The sequence below is a fragment of the Malaclemys terrapin genome, chromosome 1, assembly GCF_027887155.1.
Source record: "Malaclemys terrapin pileata isolate rMalTer1 chromosome 1, rMalTer1.hap1, whole genome shotgun sequence".
Taxonomy (NCBI): domain Eukaryota; kingdom Metazoa; phylum Chordata; order Testudines; family Emydidae; genus Malaclemys; species Malaclemys terrapin.
In genome coordinates, this window is record NC_071505.1 from 166,459,992 (window position 1) to 166,481,737 (window position 21,746).

The 21,746-nt window shown below is 39.0% G+C and overlaps 1 protein-coding gene across 4 annotated transcripts in view; it reads left to right on the forward strand.

The window, feature by feature from the left end:
• The window catches only part of EPHA6 (EPH receptor A6), an 872,804-nt gene that overhangs the window by 779,852 nt on the left and 71,206 nt on the right, over positions 1–21,746 (forward strand). For all 4 annotated transcript variants that reach the window (XM_054046132.1, XM_054046149.1, XM_054046139.1 and 1 more), the window contains one exon: positions 4,383–4,592. In XM_054046132.1, the coding sequence (XP_053902107.1) occupies positions 4,383–4,592 (210 nt within the window). The remainder of the gene's footprint in view (positions 1–4,382; positions 4,593–21,746) is intronic.

Here is a 21,746-nt window from a genome sequence, read left to right on the forward strand (position 1 = left end):
ACGAGATGTACAGCCAAGGGTGGGAAGGGAAAAGGGGAGCAGTTACAGGAGAGGATTTGGGAGGAACATATGGAATGAGAGGGAAAGAAGGGTGACATTAGAGACAAAATGTAGACAGATGTGAAACTGTGAAGAGACTGGATGTTGGGGATTAGAAGCTTGAAATTGAGGCAGTACAACAGAAAGTTAATAAAGGGATTCAAGGATGGGGAGACGTAGTTGGAATGTCAGAAAAGCAAGATGAATTTTATCATATGCATTTCAGTTATATTAGAATGTGGCAAATATAAAGAGGTTATATTTTAAGAAAAGTCTTTATCTAGACACTGTCCAGATATTTAGGAGTAGGGAGTAGAGGAAAGGATGATATTTTGTGATTTTTAGAGGGAGACCTGGAGGTGTTGCAGATGAGTCTGAGATTTTGAACCTGGATTCCCAGGGAAGTGGTGGAGGTAGAACAGTCAGCAATGATAATGAAGGGTGGGAGTCTAAAGATTTTGGGAGAAAAGTTCAGTTATAGACACGTTGAACCAAATACTGAAGCAAATGTATGTAGCTATAAGGAGCAAGTTACCCCTAGGTGGCCACATGAATTCTCTGCGCCTGGCCAACAGGGGATGTTTGAGTATGTTGGGATGGAGGGGTGGGGTCAGACTAACCTGCAACTGTTCTGTGGGTGGAGAACTGATGAATATGAGTACTTGACACTGATCCTTGGCCAGGCCTAGGTGACTCCAATATTAGATGTTTAGTAGTTATAAAAACCCTAAAACAATAAGAATTCTTGTAAGGATCCACAAGACTAGAATCCAGGTGTGGGGCAGCTGACATTCTCACATCATCACTGGGAGGCCATGCAGAGCGACATCCAAAGAGCACTGTGGAGATTCGGCACTTCAGGGAGTACCGCCCAAAAGGTCCTGAGTGACAGCACCCTGTGGCCTTCTGATTGGCCCATGATCACTATTTAACCATGGAGAGTGCTCCAGGAAGTTGTTTGGGCAGCTATGCAGGGTTCTGTGACTCCAGACTTCACATCACTTGCTGATTTCCAATTTCTGACCCCAGCCTGATGCTAACCCTGACTCTTGCCTCATGATTCCAGCCTGGTAGCCATCTCTGACCCTGGCCTAACTCTGACCTTGACTCTTGCCTATTGATCCTGGCTTTAAGCCATTACTCTGCTCCCTGCTCCCTGACTACTGACTTGTGACTGATACTAGCCCAGCTGTGGCTGATAGGTCAGACCACCTATACCTGTGTGGCTGCAACAGGGGAAGGACAGAATAGGTTCCTTAATTATTTCAGGGAGAGGATTTGGAGTCCGTGAGAAGATCACTTTTTATCTTTCTACTAATAATTGCCAAGTGGAGATTTTTAGCACAATAGGCCCCAATCATTGAGTTTTCATCTGGGTGATTCTCCCTGATGCAATGTGGCCCCTTTAAGAAGGAACCTTCTCCCCACTTATGGAGTGTCAGTGTATCTCTGTGACATTGCACTCTATATGATTTTATGAAAATATGCTAATGAGTGTGAATATAATGTAACTGGAATATGCTTCATGCAAAAGGTCTCTTGTAAGGTATAATTACAAAGCTTATAATCTACTGAGTGTGGTCATCCAATTTGTATAAATGTATCATTCTTGTATCTGAAACTAGAAATATTAAATATAATTCTGAGGTCCTATTGTAATTATGCAAAGTTTGGGCCATTAATCATAGAATCCTAGACTATCAGGGTTGTAAGGGACCTCAGGAGGTCATCTAGTCCAACCCCCTGCTCAAAGCAGGACCAATTCCCAACTAAATCATCCCAACCAGGGCTTTGTCAAACCTGACCTTAAAAACCTCTAAGGAAGGAGATTCCACCACCTCCCTACGTAACCCATTCCAGTGCTTCACCACCCTCCTAGTGAAAAAGTTTTTCCTAATATCCCACCTAAACCTCCCCCACTGCAACTTGAGACCATTACTCCTTGTTCTGTCATCTGGTACCACTGAGAACAGTCTAGAGCCATCCTCTTTGGAACCTCCTTTCAGGTAGTTAATGATGGCTTGGAATCTTGATGGCTCCCATTAACGAGGACAGTTGGTTGTAAATGGCTATGTTTACTTGCAAGTCTTCCCATATATGTGTGTGCTGGCAAGTGGGTGATGAAATCTTATAGTGACATGAACTGGAATCCATCTTTAACCTGGTGCTTTTCCATTTAGAAGGAGGGGTGGGAATCCAGAGAGGGACAAAGGATTCCCGCCTTGTGCAAAAGATGTATAAGGGGGTGGAAGAGAACAAAGGGGGCGGCAGTCATGAGAAATCCCCTAGCTACTACCTGAGCTGGAACAAAGACTGTACCAGCCCAGGGGAAAGGATTGGGCCCAGATTAGAAAGGAGTCTAGACTGTGAAAGAAGCTGATTGGAACATCTCTGAGGGTGAGGTTTCATCTGTAATCAGTTTCTTACTGTATTAGGCTTAGACTTGCATGTTTTTGTTTTATTTTGCTTGGTAATTTGCTTTGTTCTATCTGTTATTACTTGGAACCACTTAAATCCTACTTTTTATATTTAATACAATCACTTTTTGTTTATTAAAGAGTAAGTAATTAATTCCTAGGGGAGCAAACAGCTGTGCATATCTCTCTATCAATGTTATAGAGGGTGGACAATTTATGAGCTTACCCTGTATAAGCTTTATACAGAGTAAAATGGATTTATTTGGTGTTTGGATCCCATTGGGAACTGAGTGTCTGGGTGCTGGAGACAGGAGCACTTCTCAAGATGTTTTCAGTTAACTGCAGCTTTTGGGGGATGTGGTTAAGACCTGGGTCTGTGTTTGCTGCAGGCTAGCGTGTCTGGCTCAATAAGACAGGGTACTGAAGTCCCAAGCTACCAGGGAAAACGGGCTCAGAGGTAGTCTCAGGACATCAGGTGGCAGTCCCAAGAGGGTTTCTATGACCCAACCTGTCACAACCTCACTGCTAACTGTGGACCAGCCTGACTGTAGATGGCAGTTGGGCTGGGCAGAGAAGAAATCAGTTGACTATGTAGGTGCAACATGACTCTTTGGGGGATCAGCATTGACTTCTGTGATAGCAGAGCTGAGAGCATGTACGCTGCACGGTATTGAAGCAGCTGGGACAGTTACAGGCTATCCAGGAGGAAAAAGTAATTATGAAACTTATTGGTTCTCAGAGTTAATGTTTATCACATTCCAGTCATTTTGTTCCCAAAGCACATTATAAAGTTGTAGACATTAAAGAGCAAAACTAGTACAAACAACTGGCTTAAATGGAGGGTCTATAAACCTCTGCTTTGTTTGGAGACTTACAGCTGAAAGCTTTACAAATCTGATCGTGTGTCCACCATGTGGGTCTTTTTTTTTTACCTAAAAGTACACATCTCGGAGTTTCGGTGCTTATGAGGATTGATTACAGAGGGATGTTGAAAGTTAGACTCCAAAGCATTTTCAATAGCTCCAAAATAAAGATCAGAAATAACACATGCATATGTCTTCACTACAGTGTTAAGGGAGGGTTACAAATGGTGAATGCACTCAACTTGTATAAAATCAGCTGTATTGACTTATACAGGGCTCCTAATCATTTGGCACTTGAGGGGGCAAATATAGTACTATTTTTAAAAATACTAAATGATTTGCATCAATAGCTACTAGGGTATGTTAAACAATAGTTAAGAGGCCAGTAGAAAGAGTTGCATTTTTATGACTTATTCCCAGCAAAATTAAAACAAGAGTACCCACTCTGCTGAAATTACTGATTAGTACTATATGTGCTCCAAGCCTTCAGACTGCATTTAGCTATTTTTACAATACAAAGGGATATTGCATACAAAGCTAAAGTGAGTGGAGTAAGAGCAGATATACAGCATGTCATTTCCATTGGGTCTGAGGGGTTTTGGGTGGGGGGACAGGAGGAGGGACTTTGTTCTATATTGTTTCATTTATATTGCAAAAATTGATTTTAGGTTTTTGGGAATTTGAAGGGAAGGGGCACTGGGGACTGAAGGTTGGGGAGACAAGGGAATTGTTGGATTAGAAGGGGGTTTGATGGAGGAGCGGGAGGTAGAAAAGGAAAAGGAAGGTGACCCACATAAAGGACACCGAGAGAGAGAGGTTGGAGAGCTGAAGGGCTGCAGTATAGGAGGGGGCAAGAAGGAGGAGAACCAACTAACAATAGAAATACAAGCAAGTGATAACAGTGGATTTTCACTGGGAGTTTTTCCTGGATTGGGAGTGCAGGATTGGAACCTAAATCTATAAACAATTTTTAAATGCAAACTGCCGTTTATGTAAATAGTGTTAAATCCATCAAAACTAGAAATGTTCCTTGAACTTACACTGTGTACTATCTTACTTGCAGAAGCATGATGGACACTTCACAGTCATCCAGCTGGTTGGCATGCTTCGTGGAATCGCATCTGGCATGAAGTATCTCTCAGATATGGGCTATGTACATCGTGATCTGGCAGCCCGTAATATTTTAGTCAACAGTAACCTCATGTGTAAAGTCTCTGATTTTGGTCTGTCACGAGTGTTAGAGGATGACCCTGAAGCTGCTTACACCACAAGTGTGAGTGTCTCTTATCTAATTTGAACAGTTTATTAAGTTGTGTAAACTGCATTTGTTTTATTCCTGTTTCAACCACATTTGCGCCTCAGACATAGTAGTCTGGATTGACTGTTTTGTTTCATTAATAGTGTGTGAGGTTTGGATAACTGGGCTGCTTTTTAAAAATGTAATCTTCATTGAAGGTTTTTAAGTAATGCTTAAGCCGCCAGTTTTCTTATCAACCAGCTTTTTTCTCTTCTCTCTCTCCACTCCCTTTTTCCCCACTGTAGCAGAGTGGTCTATCCAGTCAGCAGGCTCAGTGGTCAGGGCCTGCTGCTCTAGTCTCTCTCTCAGTTCAGTGTGTGAGGGACCCCCTGAACAGGGTTCAGCTGGGTCAGCTTTCTTGTCAGTAGCACCCTAGTCCTGCCTGTCCTAGGACTAGGCATAGGGGAATCTGTAGGTGGTAGAGTAGCCCAGGTCCTCCCATTCCACCAGGTCCCAGGCTAGGGCCCTGAAAGTGTGACAGCACCGCCTGACCTACACTTGGCCCACCTCCTGTTCACCTTCCCCAGCCACTTCCTACCCCACCCAATGTCTCAGTTTGGGGCACGGCTGCGGTTTGATAATAGTCCTTGTTCCAAACCCCCAGAGTCTTGGACCTGATGCAGGCAATCCTCTGGTGCCCGGCACACAGTTCTCCCTATATCTGGAGGGTGTGGGGGGAACCTCATAGCAGGGCCGCCTCAGTAAGCACTCCTTCACCTCCTGGAAATGGTTTCTCTCCACCCCCACTACCTGGGCTGTAGGGGCTCTCTTTATACTTCTCCTTTCCCCAGGAACATGCTTGCCAGTGCCTGAGGGGCAGAGCCTTCCTGGCCCAGTACTGCTCCAGCTTTTTTCTTGCCTTGACCTTAGTGATAGGTTTGTAAACCCCATCACACTCACCCACAACCCCGGCATAAATTTGCAAAGACATGCCTTTTTAAAAAGTGAACAAAAATTCTTACTGATTCCTTTGAACCACATGAAACATTTGGTCATTGTTTTCCATGTAACACATAATTGGATCATATGCAAGTCTTTATACTGTGTTTGTGATCACCTTTATTAAGCACTCGGACATTTAGCAATTTCATATGGACTAGCTTGTTTTTGAACTATATGGTAGTATAGCAATATGTTGACTTATTCAGTCCCCTTAAAACCCTTAACAAGCTTGCTAGTTTATAATTTTTCTTCACAGGTTATTCCCTCAGTATCAAATTAATAAAAATATCTTGTGTTAACTACTTGTGGCCATTTTAAAATTAGAGACATGGGATAACTTACTATGCTGTTAACGTTATGGATCCATCTACTCAAACATGAATCACAGTTTAGCTTTTTTAACATATTTTTTCAGCTGTTAACTTTGTTTTGTTCATTGGAAAGTTTGCCAGCATCTTCTTAATGGCATTTTTACACATTGCTGTGATGAAGGCATGCAGTGTTGAGGAAGATTAAGTTGATCTTGTACCTTTTTTGACCGATATTGGCATCCAATGATCCACTGATATTATCTAAAATCTTCTGAAAAGTATCTTACGAGAGATCTGAGCTCATAGGTACTCAGGAGTCTGGAACTCCCCTTCAGTGGGAATTCCATGAGTGGAAGAGCTGAAGGATCAACACCCACCCACCCCCCACATTTATACTTCAAATATCTAATTATGTTGCTCAAGTTTACCATCTGAAAGGGAACTGACCTTGTTTTCAAGGTTGAAGCCTCTTCACATTAATACTGAAGTGCATTATGCTATAAAAGTAAACGTTGGCTATAATGAAGAATACTTTTTTTAAAATTCTCGAACCTGGAGAACACTGTTCAAACTTGACTTATACAACATATAAGATATACAGGATGTGCAATATGAGGGGAATAAGAAATTGAGTATGTTGGTATGTCAACAGAAGTTCCATGCTGAATGACAGTCTTTTCGGTACAATAAAATTTTAAGTCCCATTTTATAATGATTACTATATTAAGAATCTTAACTAAATATATGCTCATTTCAAATAATGTTAATCTGCAACATAGAAATTAAAATGATTACACAAATACACAGCATATTCTAATTAATAGACTATCCTTCCAGAATGCCCATAGACTTATGGGTTCCCATCATAAGGATCAGAGACAAAATGACAGGTTTCAGAGTGGTAGCTGTGTTTTGCTGATATAGACCTCATAGTCTGTATCAGCAAAAACAATGAGGAGTCCTTCTGGCACCTTAGAGACTAACAAATTTATTTGGGCATAAGCTTTCGTGAGCTAGAGCCCACTTCATCAGATGCATCTAGCCCACCAAAACTTATGCCCAAATACATCTGTTAGTCTCTAAGGTGTCACAAGGATTCCTCATTGTTTTTGCAGAGACAAAATGGCTACTCGACCTATTCCTTAACATAGTTTCAGTTTAAGAAGTGGTTTGCAGCCACAGTGTGGAACTGATCTAGTGTATTGTAATGACTATTCTGTTTGTCCTGCTGAATTCACCGCAGCGACCATAATAGGCCTAGGGTTTTGTAAAACAACAGGTTTGTATGTCTATTTGGTTTTAAACCAAAGAATGTTTTTTGAAATTCTACATGCTGACATTCTTTCAAAATGTTGCTGGCATTTACTGAAAGCGTTTCAGCACACTGAAAAAAATTAAAAGAAAGTCAGATATATCCAGTCTCAAAGTTCTTGTAATACACCACTTCCAGCATTAATATTCTATACACAAAAGACTCATGAAACTTTGTAGTTTATTCCATTGTAAATGTGCTTCTCTTGTTTATTTCTTAAACCCTTCCACTGAATATTGCAGGGGATCTCAAACTGGGGGTTGCGACCCCTCAGGGAATCGTGAGGTTATTATCTGGGGGGTCACGAGCCGTCAGCCTCCACCCCAAACCCCACTTCACCTCCAGCATTTATAATGACGCTAAATATAAAAGAGTGTTTTTAATTTATAAGGGAGGGTCGCACTCAGAGGCTTGCTGTGTGAAAGGAGTCACCACTAGAAAAGTTTGAGAACCACTGGAAGATAGTGATGGCTGGAGGAACAGATGCAGGATTACTTACTGCTTTTATTCTTAAGGCAAGTTATTACTGGTTAAAACCACTGGGAAATAGTAGACCATTTAACCAAAAATAGGAATTTTCCCCTATTCAGTGTAAAAAAATCATAGAACCTTAGAAAGTTTTCAACTGCTTTATCTATTCAATAGATTTTAACAGATATAACTATTGAGCAATTGTTCCATATGTTTCATAGAGCTTTGATTTTATTATATGCCTGCCTTTTTGGTTGTAGTATTGTAGTTTTGCAATAATGAGGAAAATCATTGTAAAATCATGACATGCTTTAGACTACAGCACATATGTCAGATATTTTTATGTCTGTTTGGTCAATCATTCACACTGGGTAGAGAGTTGAACAATGATAGCCTTTATCCACAAAGGCAGCTATCCTATACTTAATAGTGTTAAAGCACAGCATAATACACAAAGCCTTTTGCTTGAAAACTGTCCAAACAGCATTATAAATGGACTTGACATGCCTTCTGCATCACTCTTTCCTGCATTTGAGCTCTTTTTTGAGACTAGAACTGAAGAGAAGGAGAGATCGCTGCATGTCAGACTTCATTAATTGAGGATACCCACAAAATGGCTTTGTGAACCTCTAAACATAAAAGTTGGGTTCACAAAACTAGTTTGGATTCATGAACCCTTTTACCTATAATTTAAAGTCATGTGATTTCCTTCTTCTCCCCCTCCCCTTGGAGATTTTCCTCCCCTTCTTTGTTATTTGGTAATCGGATCACTGGTTGCTTGGTTTTAATACCTAGAGTCATGGCTGTATCCTTAAAGAACAGAAAGGTTAATAATTCAGTTTGGGACATATGATCAGCATACAGAAAGGAAGGGTATGTATATCCTAAGAGTCAAATCAAAAGCTAATCTCCGTGATCCCAATTCTCCTTCTTCCCAGGAGACACAAGGTAGAAGAACCTACATTCGTTACTGGGAATAATGGTTTCAGCCATAGATTGATGATAAAAAAAAAAAGTGGCAATATGCCACTAGAGAATGTGACTGTAGCCCAGGAAGCCTTGAGCTCCCTCTCTATTGTCAATACAGTTGAATTGCAGCATTCACCTGACAACTACAGCAAAATTTACCTTCATAATGTGTTCTCCTCAGCCACACAAGCTGGTATCAGTTTCCTAAAGGCTTTGACTCCAGATGAAGCAGAGAATAATATCAGCATCCTGGAACTTTGATTAGTGAGGCTGGCCCTGAGAGCCCTTCAATGAATCTTCTGGAAATAAAACATTTTTCTCTGACCAGACAACTTAACCATGATATCATATGTAAATCAGCAGGGGCCACAATACGACTATTCTACACCAAGATCTTATACAGCTATTCCACTTGGCAGTTATTTACATCCAATCCATCAGGACACTGCACATAATAGAGGTGACATGCACAAAATCTGATGAGTTCATTAGGACTCTCTTGAAATTGTCGGTCCTTAAGCAGGTCTTAAAGTTAACGCAAGGGAAGATCCCAAGGTGGACTCTCTCACATCTGTGTCCAAACATCTTACAGAATGCATTTTCTCTGATCCCCCTTTCTTCCTTGGGTAATGAAGAAGATAAAACCAGGACACAAAGTCACCTTATAGCACCTTACTGGCGAAGACATAATTCGTTTTCTGACCTAGTTAAGATGTCAGGAGGAAACTAATTTTTTCCCAAATGGCCAAGACCTCATTCACTCAGGAGATGATACCTCGCAAAAACTTGACAAACCTGATCTTAGCAGTGTGGTTCTTAAGTAAAAAATTATAAGCCCATTATGTTACTCACCAAAAGTCATAAATATTCTCTTGTAAGCCAGGAAAATATCCATTAACAGAATCTACTGATGCCTGGGGTAGCTTTTAGGCATCATGCTAACAGAAAGCAAAGAAATCAGTTTCTTCCAGTTGTAAAAAATATGGAACTTCCTTAGGTTGATTTATTCGTACTCACAGTGTTTTGACCTTGAAGCTATGTCCTTCAGCTCTCAACAAATCTGTGGGAGAACTCACAGACAACCTCTCTACTCCAATCCACATGTTACTAGATCTATCAAAGCAGCATAAAATCTATTCAATTCCATGTAATCTTTTTCCACATGCAGGGTAAACCTTGCATTTCAGGTGCTAATATACAGACTTTGTGCTCCTACGATATGGGTTGCTTTATTTCCTGTCTATAGAGATGGCCTTTCTAACAGCCAACTATCTGTAGGGTATGCAGGACTCCACAGAAGAGCCTTGTGGCGTATTCCACAATGATATTGTTCTGAGCACCTCTCCTTTATTTATCTCCAAGTACAACACACTCTTTCTGTGTTCACAGGAAATAGTGCTTCCTCCTTTTTTACCCTAATCCCTGTGCCAAAAAGAAAAAAGTGGCACAAGTTAGATATTTGCCTAGCAATCTGAGTCTACCTAAAAAGAACCAAGCCAATCTGAAGCCATAAGACCCTTTTTTTTTTTTTTTTTTTTGTAGCTTCTCATCCATCGTGCAGGAGACAATGGTGCCAAACTCTTGGAAGGTGGAGAAGATACGGTACAAGAGCAGAATTGAAATAAAAGAATATGAAGTTGTCATGTACTATGGCTAGAACAGGCTGCATAGACTAAAGAAATATGAAAAGCAGCAGCTTGGTTAAACATACACCCTTTGACCATGTATTACAAACTGGACTTAAGCTCCTCGGCAGACACAGCCTTTAGCTAGAAAGTATTGCAATCCATTGGGGAATCCTAGATTGCTCTTCTGTTGTTGTCCAATATATATTTTTATTTTCACTCACTAGTGTATGTACTGGATTCTCACTGCTATCACATACTTCTGGTGTGGTTTAGCAGATATCTCTTTACTTTCCCTTGTAAAGATTTTGGCTTACTTCTATGTTTAATTTCTCCTAAAACGTATGTCTGACAATCCATCCCACCCTTGTCTGAGTCTTCCTAATTCAGCTTTTTCTGAAGGAGGTTACCTCTTGGACTGGACTCATCACATTTTTAAAAAAAAGTTGCCAGATTTTGCTATTCTTTTTCTGTTGGCACACACCACCAATTTTTTTCTAGTGTCAGGAGTTATTCCTATTAATATTTTCAGTAGCTTTGGGAAAAATCATTCCAGAGATTCTCCATGGAGAAGTACTTATGCCATGGGACACCATAGAATCTGCCACTATATTGCCTCCCGTCTCTGTGGACAAAGAGACAGGCCTCAGGTGAAAGCAAGCCAGCATTTGGAGAAAGATGAAATTGATAGGCAAACCAACGTTTTTGCCTTCTCTGGTGTATTTAATGACTGGATCAGGCCTGTTTGGATCATTACTGATCCACAAACAGACTATTGCCAAGAAAAGTGTTCACCTCTTTTGGGCTGTAGGCCCTCTGATAAATCTGACATGTGAAAGCAGGCAGCTGTAATTGAAGGAAAGCTGATGCATCCAATGGCTGATGTAAGACAGCTGTTATGGAGAATTGTAGAGTTCCCTGTTTCTAAAATTTAATCTGAAGAAGCTTTATTAGAGTCTCTATGCGTGACTGTTAGTAGAGTGGTAAAAAATACTAGTTTGGGTTTTATTTTGTTTTTTGTATGTCTGGTAGTGGAGTGGAAACTGGAGTTTAGGAACTGGAAAAAATGACAGATGAAGTAGCGAGAAGAAAAGTCTGGAGAAGAAATTACTAAGAAAAGTTGCTGCACTACGAGCTCAAACTGAAACACTAGTTAAGAGACGATATACAGCTAAGAGAGATGGGGCAGCTGGAGAATGCCCATAAGTACGATAGTTTAGGATTAGTAAATTTCCCAAAGGCTTTAGACTGTGAGACTACTGTAAGAGCTCTTGAATAGTTTAAACAGTACAGGAAAAGACAGACATCTCAGAAGATGGCTTTCTGACTTTTGTGAAGGCTTTTTCCTCCAACCTACTGACAGAACTGAAGGTAAATGTGTTTTTGATATTAGGGTTAGCAGGTGGGGAGAATAAGAGATTTGTCTCTACTTGGTGTAATGGAAGGCAAGACCTACAGCAGGATTCAATTTTGGAGCAGAAAGTGGGAATTAAGACCTAGTAACACCCCATCTACAATATTTGTGTCTCAAATTGATCAGGAACTGATAAGGCAACTTCTGAAAGAACTAAATGGTATGCCTTTTTCCAGGGAGACAAAATTTTAGCTTTTTACTAGAGGTTGCCAAGACAACACCAGATCATAAAAAAAAAGACATTTCTAGCATATAAATAGGAACTTTAGTCAATACAGAGGGAGTTTAGGCTCGGTACCTCTGTTTTCAGATACCCCAACGTTGTAGCCCATGGACCAATTTTCTTTAATATATAGAAAAAGTTTATCTGCAATTATGAAGGAACTCTAAGCCCCAGAGAAACATATACATGTGGGAAATGTGTATGTGTAGTGAGAATAGAATTTGTAGTGCCACTGCAGACTAAATTGGTGATTCTGTTAACGGTGAAGCCTTAATAGTTCTGCCTTAAATCTGATTTAGTGAGATAAAAGCTGCTTCAAACTGAATTATATGATATATAAAGAAATGCATTCAAGATTACTCCTGCCTATCTGTTATATTGCTGAATTCAGTCCTTAATATATTTTGTTTTTTTCCCAATGTTATATAGGAATAGGATTATTACCTTGTCCTCACTGTATAATTTGATGGACTTTATGGACCTGATCCTGCTTAAGTCAGCCTGAGACACTAAAGTTGAATAAAGTAGCCTGAGCAGAGATACTTCAGAGTTATTAGATTCAGCCGAGGAACAAAACAGATTGATGCCAGCAATCTAGTTAAAGAGTAACCCAGGGCAAAACTTAAGTGAGATCAGAACTGGGCCCCAAATTTATATACTGAAATTAGGTGAATTATGTTGTTTTCATGAATCACACAATGTCTGTTTTCTTGTTATGGTACATGGATTATGTTCAGCCTAGTGAGGAAAAAATATATGATAGGTTGTTAAAAAGTATAAAAAAAAAAAGTTACCTAGTTAATTCATGCTGACAAGTGCTACTTATCTTATGAACTTTCTAAGTGCTGGGACAAGCAGAATGGCTGGAAAATTTTCTTTAAGAATCAACTTAACAAGAGCAAATAGAGGGAAACAATTACTGGTAACTGTTCAGGCAAAGACAGAGTGAGTAGGTGCCACAAGGGTTTGTATTAACCAGTGTTTGTTTCCCTTATTAACTGCATGAGGAAGGGCACAGTTTCTCAGCTAGCTAATTTTGCAGACACAACGAAAATAAAACATTCTAGTATCACCAATATGAGAAGAATGTACAGAATATTACTAATTATGGATTTGTATTTGGAACTCAGTTCACCTCTGAAGATATGGAAAGTGTTCTGGAATCCCACTGAATACTGTTTTATCTAGATTTTATATTTGATCTTGCTAGCAATCAGCTAAAAAATGAATTCCTGCCTGTGGGGCATCTCAGGGAAAAGCCTAGATCAGGGGTCGGCAACCTTTCAGAAGTGGTGTGCCGAGTCTTCATTTATTTACTCTAATTTAAGGTTTCGCGTGCCAGTGATACATTTTAACGTTTTTAGAAGGTCTCTTTCTGTAAGTCTATAATATATAATTAAACCATTGTATGTAAAGTAAATAAGGTTTTTAAAATGTTTAAGATGCTTCATTTAAAATTAAATTAAAATGCAGAGTCCCCCAGACTGATGGCCATGACCCTGGCAGTGTGAGTGCCACTGAAAATCAGCTTGTGTGCCGAAGGCGGCACACGTGCCATAGGTTGCCTACACCTGGCCTAGATGAACTTGTGTAGTCAGCTAGTCTCTGCATGGTAGAGGTCCTACCTGTATCTTGGGGTTGATGAACCCTCCACCTTTTCTCATCCTCTTCTTGGCCAACTGAGCACTATGCAGCAGTGCAACTCCTCACCCTCCCTTGGAAGAGAATATTCTCAGAGTCATCTAGATGGAGAACGTGCTCATATTCAGGTTGTCCCCCCTCACCGTTTCCGACAAGGGGTAGGTTCCTTCCATTTCATGGAGCAGCACTGCTGACGTAGCTCCAAACAGAATGGCGAGCTTCAAGTAGTAATAGGGCTAGTGAGGAGGAGCAGAAATAGCATCCTGGGCTGCTCCTCCTCCCTTCTCCCCATTCCCTACAAATTACTTGGGTGAAGTGCGAGTTTGAATACCCTGTTCCCACCTCTGTCTTTCCCATGGCAGGGGATGGAGGTGCAGGATGTTTGGAGAGTTGCTCCAGGGCAGTATTTCCCAAAGTGCAGGGACTAGATGGAAGGGGTGAGGGTCAGCAGACAGGCCTCAGTTTTTCTGCAGAGTCCCCATTTTCACATTTTTAAAAGTAAATCTGTAGCTATACTGGTTGTGAACAAAATCTTCAAAATGTGATCATAATATAACTAATGCAACAATGTCTGCCTAAGGGCTTGTCTACACACAGTGGCAATGCGCACTAGAGGGGGTGATGTCTAAAGTGCACCGACATGTTGTGCAGTAACTGGCCCATGTAGACCCTGCTGGTGCACACGAAAATTCCCTGGTAGGCATTAATATAGTGCTGTGCAGCCATGTTGGTGGGCTTTAGAAATCCCACCCCTCTAGTGTGCATGGCTGCACCATGTAGAGAAGTCCTGCATTTGCAAAGAGCCTTAAACAATAGCAGAGAGGAGTGAACTGCTCCATTTGTTTCAATGGGTGCTGACTCTGGTGCCAGTTGTACTTTAAAATGTCAGCAGTATTAACTATTTCACCTCTGAGACCATGTATGAAAGGAAAGGAGTTGCATTCCCAATGTGGTGTGGGGGGGGCATGGTAGATGTATAAATTAAGATAGGTCTTTTACAACACATGGTGGGATTGTGATGGTGTTCAGGTGGTGGTGAAGTCTCATTTGCTTGAGTTTCCAGCCCAACTGGCTCTGCAATCTGCTCTTGGAAAATGAATATAGAGCCCCTCCATGTCACCTCCTTCACCAAGCCACTGTCCTCTTGATTGGTCAGCCCAGTGCAGAGGTAAGTTACATGAGAGTATAGAGCCAATGCTCACTCTGTGCAAGCATAAATAACCTTGGGGCCCAAACAAGTGATATGATTGCAGAAACAGATGGGTTCCTCTCTATCTGTAACATTTAAAGGTGTCACTTCATCCAAAATTGATGAAGTTACATCTTTCAAAGTAGGGGGAGGAAATCTACTCACTGGAATGATGGTTATTTTTTGTTTTGTTACGTGATTTGCAACAGACCATGTGTCATTTATCAAAATGTAAATACTGTAGAACCTCACAGTTACAAACACCTCGGGAATGGAGGTTATTCGTAACTCTGAAAAAAACATTAGGGTTGTTCTTTCAAAAGAACATTGCCTTAATACAGCTTTGAAACTTTACTATGCAGATTAAAAATGCTGCTTTTAACATTTTAATTTGAATGAAACAAGCATAGAAACAATTTCCTTACCTTGTCAAATCTTTTTTTAAACTTTCCCTTTATTTTTTTAGTAGTTTACATTTAATACAGTATTGTACTGTATTAGCTTTTGGGGGGCGGGTCTCTGTTGCTGCCTGATTTTGTACTTCCAGTTCCAAATGAAGTGTGTGCGTAGTCAGTCAGTTTGTACTCTGAGGTTCTATTGTATTTCAATAGATCCCTGTTCTTGGATTCCTTTTTGAGATTTTTTTCCTGCTGAGCTTCTGGATTCATCTAAGGGGTTTTTTGTTTGTTGTTTGATTGGTTGGTTGGTTGTTTTAGTGTGTTTTTTCCCCCACTTTTTTATTTTATTCCCTGGTAAAAAGGCAAAAAGATAACTAAAGCCAGAAGCACAGCAGGAAGAGATCTTAATCCTGCATCATTAAAGATTGAATTTAGTCTCCAAACTTAATACAATAATTTTTCAGATGCCATTAAATTCCTTTTTTTTTTCTTATCAAATATATATCTTTTTCAAGGAAACAGTTTTTCCATAATGATTTTGGAAATTTTACACCAGTCTTTTTTTACCTTTTACTCTTGAATTCTAAACCATGATTCCCTTAATTTATCATAATTAATTCAGTCTCCAGCAAGAAGAGTGGACTGAACTGTTCCAATGAATAAGCTACATAGTGTCTATGATGGCAAAAGGGCAGCTGCCTTTAGGAGAGCTGTAAGTTGTCTCTTTCTGCCAACTTGGATTTCAACTCATTTTCTCCTTGCCTCCTGCCAATTTCTTATGTGCAAATATTTTATCACCATACCTAAGTGAAGAGTTAAATTCTATTGTTGCTAAAGTTGGATTTCAGGTTGTGTGTGAGTACAATTGTGAGGAACTGGATATGTGCATTGTGGGGGGTTTTATAATAGAATTGAAAATTAGTTTGTTATGGAGCTGGGCAGTCATAATAGATATTATGGTATTTTGGAGTTAAGAGTGAGATGAAATTGGTCCAGACGTTAATGTGGCTGTAGTGGTGACTTCCCTGATTTGTGGTAATTGTGTTGATTATTTTCTCATGAGCCAGGATCCTGAACTAGATGGACCTTTGGGTCAGATTTACTATGGTAATTCCTATGATTTAAACAGCAAGGGTAATTAACTATTGGAACAACTTACCCAGGGCTGTAGTGGTCTCTGTGTTACTTGAAGTTCTTAAATCAAAATTCTGTGTCTTTCTAAAAGAGATGCTCTCGCTCAATGAGAAGGACTTGATGCAAAAATTACACAATGACATTCCGTGCTCTGTGCTATGCAAGAGGTCAGACTAGATGATCATAAAATGATCCCTTCTGACCTTAAAATCCATGACTTACCAAAAGAAGTGTGTTATTTAATTTTGCCAAGTGCATGTTAATGAAGGTGGTAACTAATGGTGAACACAGGAATTACAATTCAATGGAAGGATAACATGGAATGCAGTCCAGGAAGAAGAATGTAAGAGTAATTTTGAGAAATGGGTTTGGAGCAGTGAAACCAGGTGAACAAGGACAAGCTTATAAATCTGCAGAAATTACTGATGTTTTATGTTGTACTAGTGAGACTCAATATAGAATATTGTGTGTAACTGTAAACTCCATAGTATGGAGAAAGCATGGCAGAAATCAAAAACTGCAGCAGAGAGCAACTGGGCAACCAAAATGATTTAGGATTTGGGCAGTTGAAACAGTTAAAAAAAATTAGCCAAGCTAACTTTTATAGATAAAATAGCCTGTGCAGAGAATTTTCTGAGAATAAAGATTCAGAAGAGAAAGAAGCAAGCACTGATAACAAACTGTTTAAATACTAACCCAATAACAGGAGGTCATGAAATGAAATTGAGGAGAGGAATAGCCTATAAAACATGCAGCTTGAATTTTCACTGTGCTTGGTTATAATAAGAAACAAGAGGTAATAAAAGCAAATGGCAGACAGCAGGCAAGGAGGGAGTCTGGAATTTATTTTAAAGATACAGATAAAATTAGATAGTGTCTTCAGCTATATTTTGGAAGTTAGGATGATGATATAGTTGAATTGATTTAGTTCAAATGCTGTGAGTTGACATTACAGTATACTATATGGTGATCCATCTCAAAGGAAATCTATCCTTCACTTATCTTCAGAGGCAAAAAAGGGATTTTTCCACCGCTACACTGCTTAGTGAATATAGCACGGTAGTCCTTTGCAGAATAATTGGTCCAGTCTAGAAGACACTATTTTTTAATTCAGATACAGAACCATACTAAATAAGTTACCAATCCACAAAACCAAAGTTTTGTAAGGCCCAACACTTCAATTCTCCTTTTTGGCCTTGTCTACACTGGGAAGGGACAGAGTGCTAGACATAATTTAGCATACAGTGTAGACAAAGATTATGTTTAACAGTTTGTCATGTGGTCATGGTTAATCCTAACCATGTATTTTGTTTTGTATCTACGTTTTAAAATATGCCTTCTAGATTACAGTTAAATCAACTAATATGAAGTTATCAGTCATTCTGGCATCAACTCCTCTGCTCTTCAGCTTTAGGACGGAGGTACTGATTTGTTTAACAGACTGGAAGTGTCCCAGTTTCTCTTATGTATGAGAGGATGTGTGCACCCATCAGAGCCACAGAGAAGTGGCACATTGTACTACCTATACTGAGGAGGAAACTGTGGACCAAGTCCCAAAGGTGTAATTCCTTCTCCTATGTAATGGTGCTATATGTAACTCAGTCACTTTATTTCTATGTAAGGACACATCAGGGAGTGAGAAGATTGATGATGGGGAAGGTAAAAGGAGTACAGCTACAAGGGAGAACATAGGAATGGAGAGAGACCATTATTTAGTAAGAGGAAAAAAGAGAGAAATCATGGGCAAGCTATGTATTTCTCAACCTGCCACCTTTTAAATGTGGCCATCTATGACAGTATATTATACTGCATGTATCTAATAGCCTGGTATACAGTTCTATTTCCTCTCTAAGTTGCTTTTATGAAAAATCTAACAAAATACAAACTATCCTTCCCAGACAATGTACAATTCAGAAGGTGTAATTTAAATAAATAACTGTCTTTATTATATATTCAGAAATACAATTTCCTGTTTCTCCTGGTGACTTGATTCCCTAATTAAGTACTCTGAGATAAATGGACAGGGTCACTTTCCTTGCAGGACTTTGGTAATACCTTCCACTGCATACAGGGAACTTTTAAAATATATTTTAGCTACCTCATATGTGGTATAAAGTGCTTAGAGCCAGAATGGTTATTCATTAGATTTGTCAAAGTATTGTCTGGGATAGTGTTGTATAATTAACTAGTACAACTTCTAGCAAGTCATTTTTAGAAGTGAACTTCCCTTGTGATCCATAACTGGAAATGTGTCCAGTGAGATCATGACATCAAACTATTCATTTTTCATAGGAATTTTTTCCCAAACCTTAAGATCTTCTGATTATTATTAAAATCAGCTTTTGTGAAAGGTATGGCACTCACTGGATCTGGGCCAAAACAAATAGCCATTGCTAGCATCTAAGTAATCTTTAAATATCTTCACAATCATAGATATGTCAAACTGATGTGCTTGAATATTATTTCTGAAGTAACATCAATGAAATTAAGACTGTGTATATTGGAATGACACTGGGTAAAATATTTTAAAACACCCCGTGTGATTAAGGGGCCTAAGTCCCATTTTTTTTTCAATTAGACTTAGATGCTTTTGAAAATGTTACTTTCCAACAGCTACCAGTCAACATTTCAAGATAGTTTTTTGAAACACGGCCTTCAATAAAAGAAGAACATGGCAGTTACCTACTCTCCATGAATTGTTGTGGCATTTTGCCATTAATACCTAATATTACCAAGGGCCTCTCAAAACACTTTAATAATTATCTGAATTTTCAGTCTAATTTCATGCAAGTCTGTTTTTGTCACGCATATGAAGCTTGATTGCATGCATTCATAATTGTTTACTTTTAATTTATTAATCAGAATCACCATATTGCAAGACTATAATTAGGGAGATGTGGCAAACATGTAGAATTTAAAGCTATTTATAGATTTCTAGCAATATCTAATACTAATATCCATGCTTGAGAAGAGTACAGTAATACCAAAGCTTTGTTTTTATTGCTAATCATATGAATGGGCTTTATCGTACATGGCAGTTTTGAAAGGCTATTGCAATGTCTACATTAAGTATAGTTTCATTGTGTGTGATAGTTTACTTATTATTAGGCTTTGCAGAATTCAATTTTTTTGTTGTAATTTTGATGGATAATATCTCTGTTTATATTTAAGCATTTTTTTCAGTTTTTATCTATTTGAATTTGCACAGTTGTGTGAAATTATGGGGTGGGTCAACATATGCCAAAGTATACAAACTAGATATCCTTAAATCAATCTCTAATAAGTTCTCGAGCAGCATTTCTCTCACTTTGCCTTTCTTTAAATTTTGATTATTGATGGAAATTTTTTGTCAGTTTCTGGGTGTATGGTCAAAGTGATGTTTACCAGCATTGACTGATTAAAAACCTAATCCCTCCAAGCCTTCTTATTATTTAGAATATTAATATTCAAAAAATCAGCTAAGATATAATGTACCAGAAAATATTTTTACCATGTAAACATATTAAACTGAAACACAGCTGAAAGTAGACTGCACAGGTGATGACATACTCTAGAAGAGTTTAAAGTCAGTTCCATAAGAGCAGCATGTTGTATTAAATACCAAGTGAACTGACACTAACTAGTTACTTTGAGGTAGTAACATTTCAATATACAGAGCACGTAGGGCAACCTCTAGAAATCATCAGAGAATGTAGTTTTTACCCAATATGGGTTGTTTTTTTTTTTCATTCAAAATCACTAGTTTTGAAAACAGGTTAAGAAGTTAAAGCTGTTTACTGCATACTGTAGAAGGCAGGCTGGGTGAGTGATTCAGAGAGAACACAAGTACCATTCAACTCCAGTGATCCAAAGAATTCAACTCCAAACTATTATATTGCTGAACTCATTGAAGGAAACAAGACCTTGAATATTTTGTATTCTGTTGTTGCAACAGCCCAGCTTCTGAACTTAAAAGCAAATACTTTTGTGAAAAGTAACTTTTCCCCATGTTTCCATATAAATTTTTAGATTGGAAAATGTTAAGTTATTGACTTTGCTGAATGTTTTTAAACGCTTCATAATTAAAGATTAACCTATTACACACTAGAATGGAATTCCCATTGCATTACATACTGAAGTACCTGGAAAGGAATTCCATTATAATTGTGATTAGCATCTGAGAAGAATGAATTATTCAAAGGCATCAAGCCTTTACAGAATGGGGACATAGTCCAAATTTTCCTGCTGTAAGTTTCTGAAAAAGAGCCTTGGAAAGAATTCCATATTGTGCCCCAGAAATGCTCTTCTGATAGCACTGGGCCCATCTGTGCCGCTCCTGTGTGTGTTCAGCTTGCAGTGAATTTATCACTCTATACAGGACCATCTGAAGATCAGATCAGAAATACAGTGCAGGAAGAGAGAAAAAAACCTGATGGCACTAAAAGGCACACCATGATCTTACTTCTCTTGTTAGTGTGGGAGATGTGCCATAATGTGTACTGGGGACCAGGAAGCTTTTCTTCTTTATTTTGAGGGGGGATGGTGTTCATTCTTATTTTTTGAAGAAGGATCAGAGTCAAGGTGAAAGATGACCAAAAATAGGCAGTGTTGTTGTAGCTGTGTCAATCCCAGGATATTAGATGGATAAGTAATATCCATTGGTGAAGTAATATTGGACCAACTTCTGTTGGTAAAAGAAACAAGCTTTCAAGCTTACACAGAGTTCTTCTTCAGATCTGAGAAACTTACTTGGAGTGTCACAGCTTAAATACAAGGAGTAACAGATTGTTTAGCATTAAGTAGTTAACACACATTTCAAGGGACCATTCAAGGTGGACTGAATTTATGGCGTTTATGCTTAAAAAAAAAAAGGAAAGGGAGGCCACTAGTACTGTCTTCTATATCTGGTGGAAATATCTGAAGTTGGCTGAATTCAGGCTGTCCATTTTACGTTTACTTTATACAATCACAAGGACTAGGTTGTGCATTTGCCCTTTGGTGGTACTTTTAGACTTTGCATTTACCCTTTCAAAGACACAAGTTTAATTTCACTGCTATAGATAATGTCAAGTCACTCCCTGGCTGAATACTAGAAAGTGAAATCGCATGCTTTCTCAGATAATATCACACAGTTCAGAAGGGCTTAGGATACTCTATTCATGGAAAAGCTCTCAAATAAAAAAAAAATTCTCCTAGTGATTTTCCATGTTTGCCTCCTATTTTTACATAAAAGAATCTCACAAATCAACAAGGGGCCCTGTTAAATAAAATGGGGGACAGGACTGCATTATAATGTACAGCATACAAGTTATTTTTCCTGAGCTAGAAGACCTAATCATGCTTTCATTGAAGTACATGTTAGGTTTGTCATTGATTTCAATGGGAGCAAGATGAAGTCCAACATGTGTACTACTTCTGTTTGCCTCTGAATTTTTCTATTCTGACCAGTGCTAATTCTAGGATTTTTATACTCATCCTGTATTATGCCTCCTTCAGGGCAGTTTTTTAATATATATAATTTG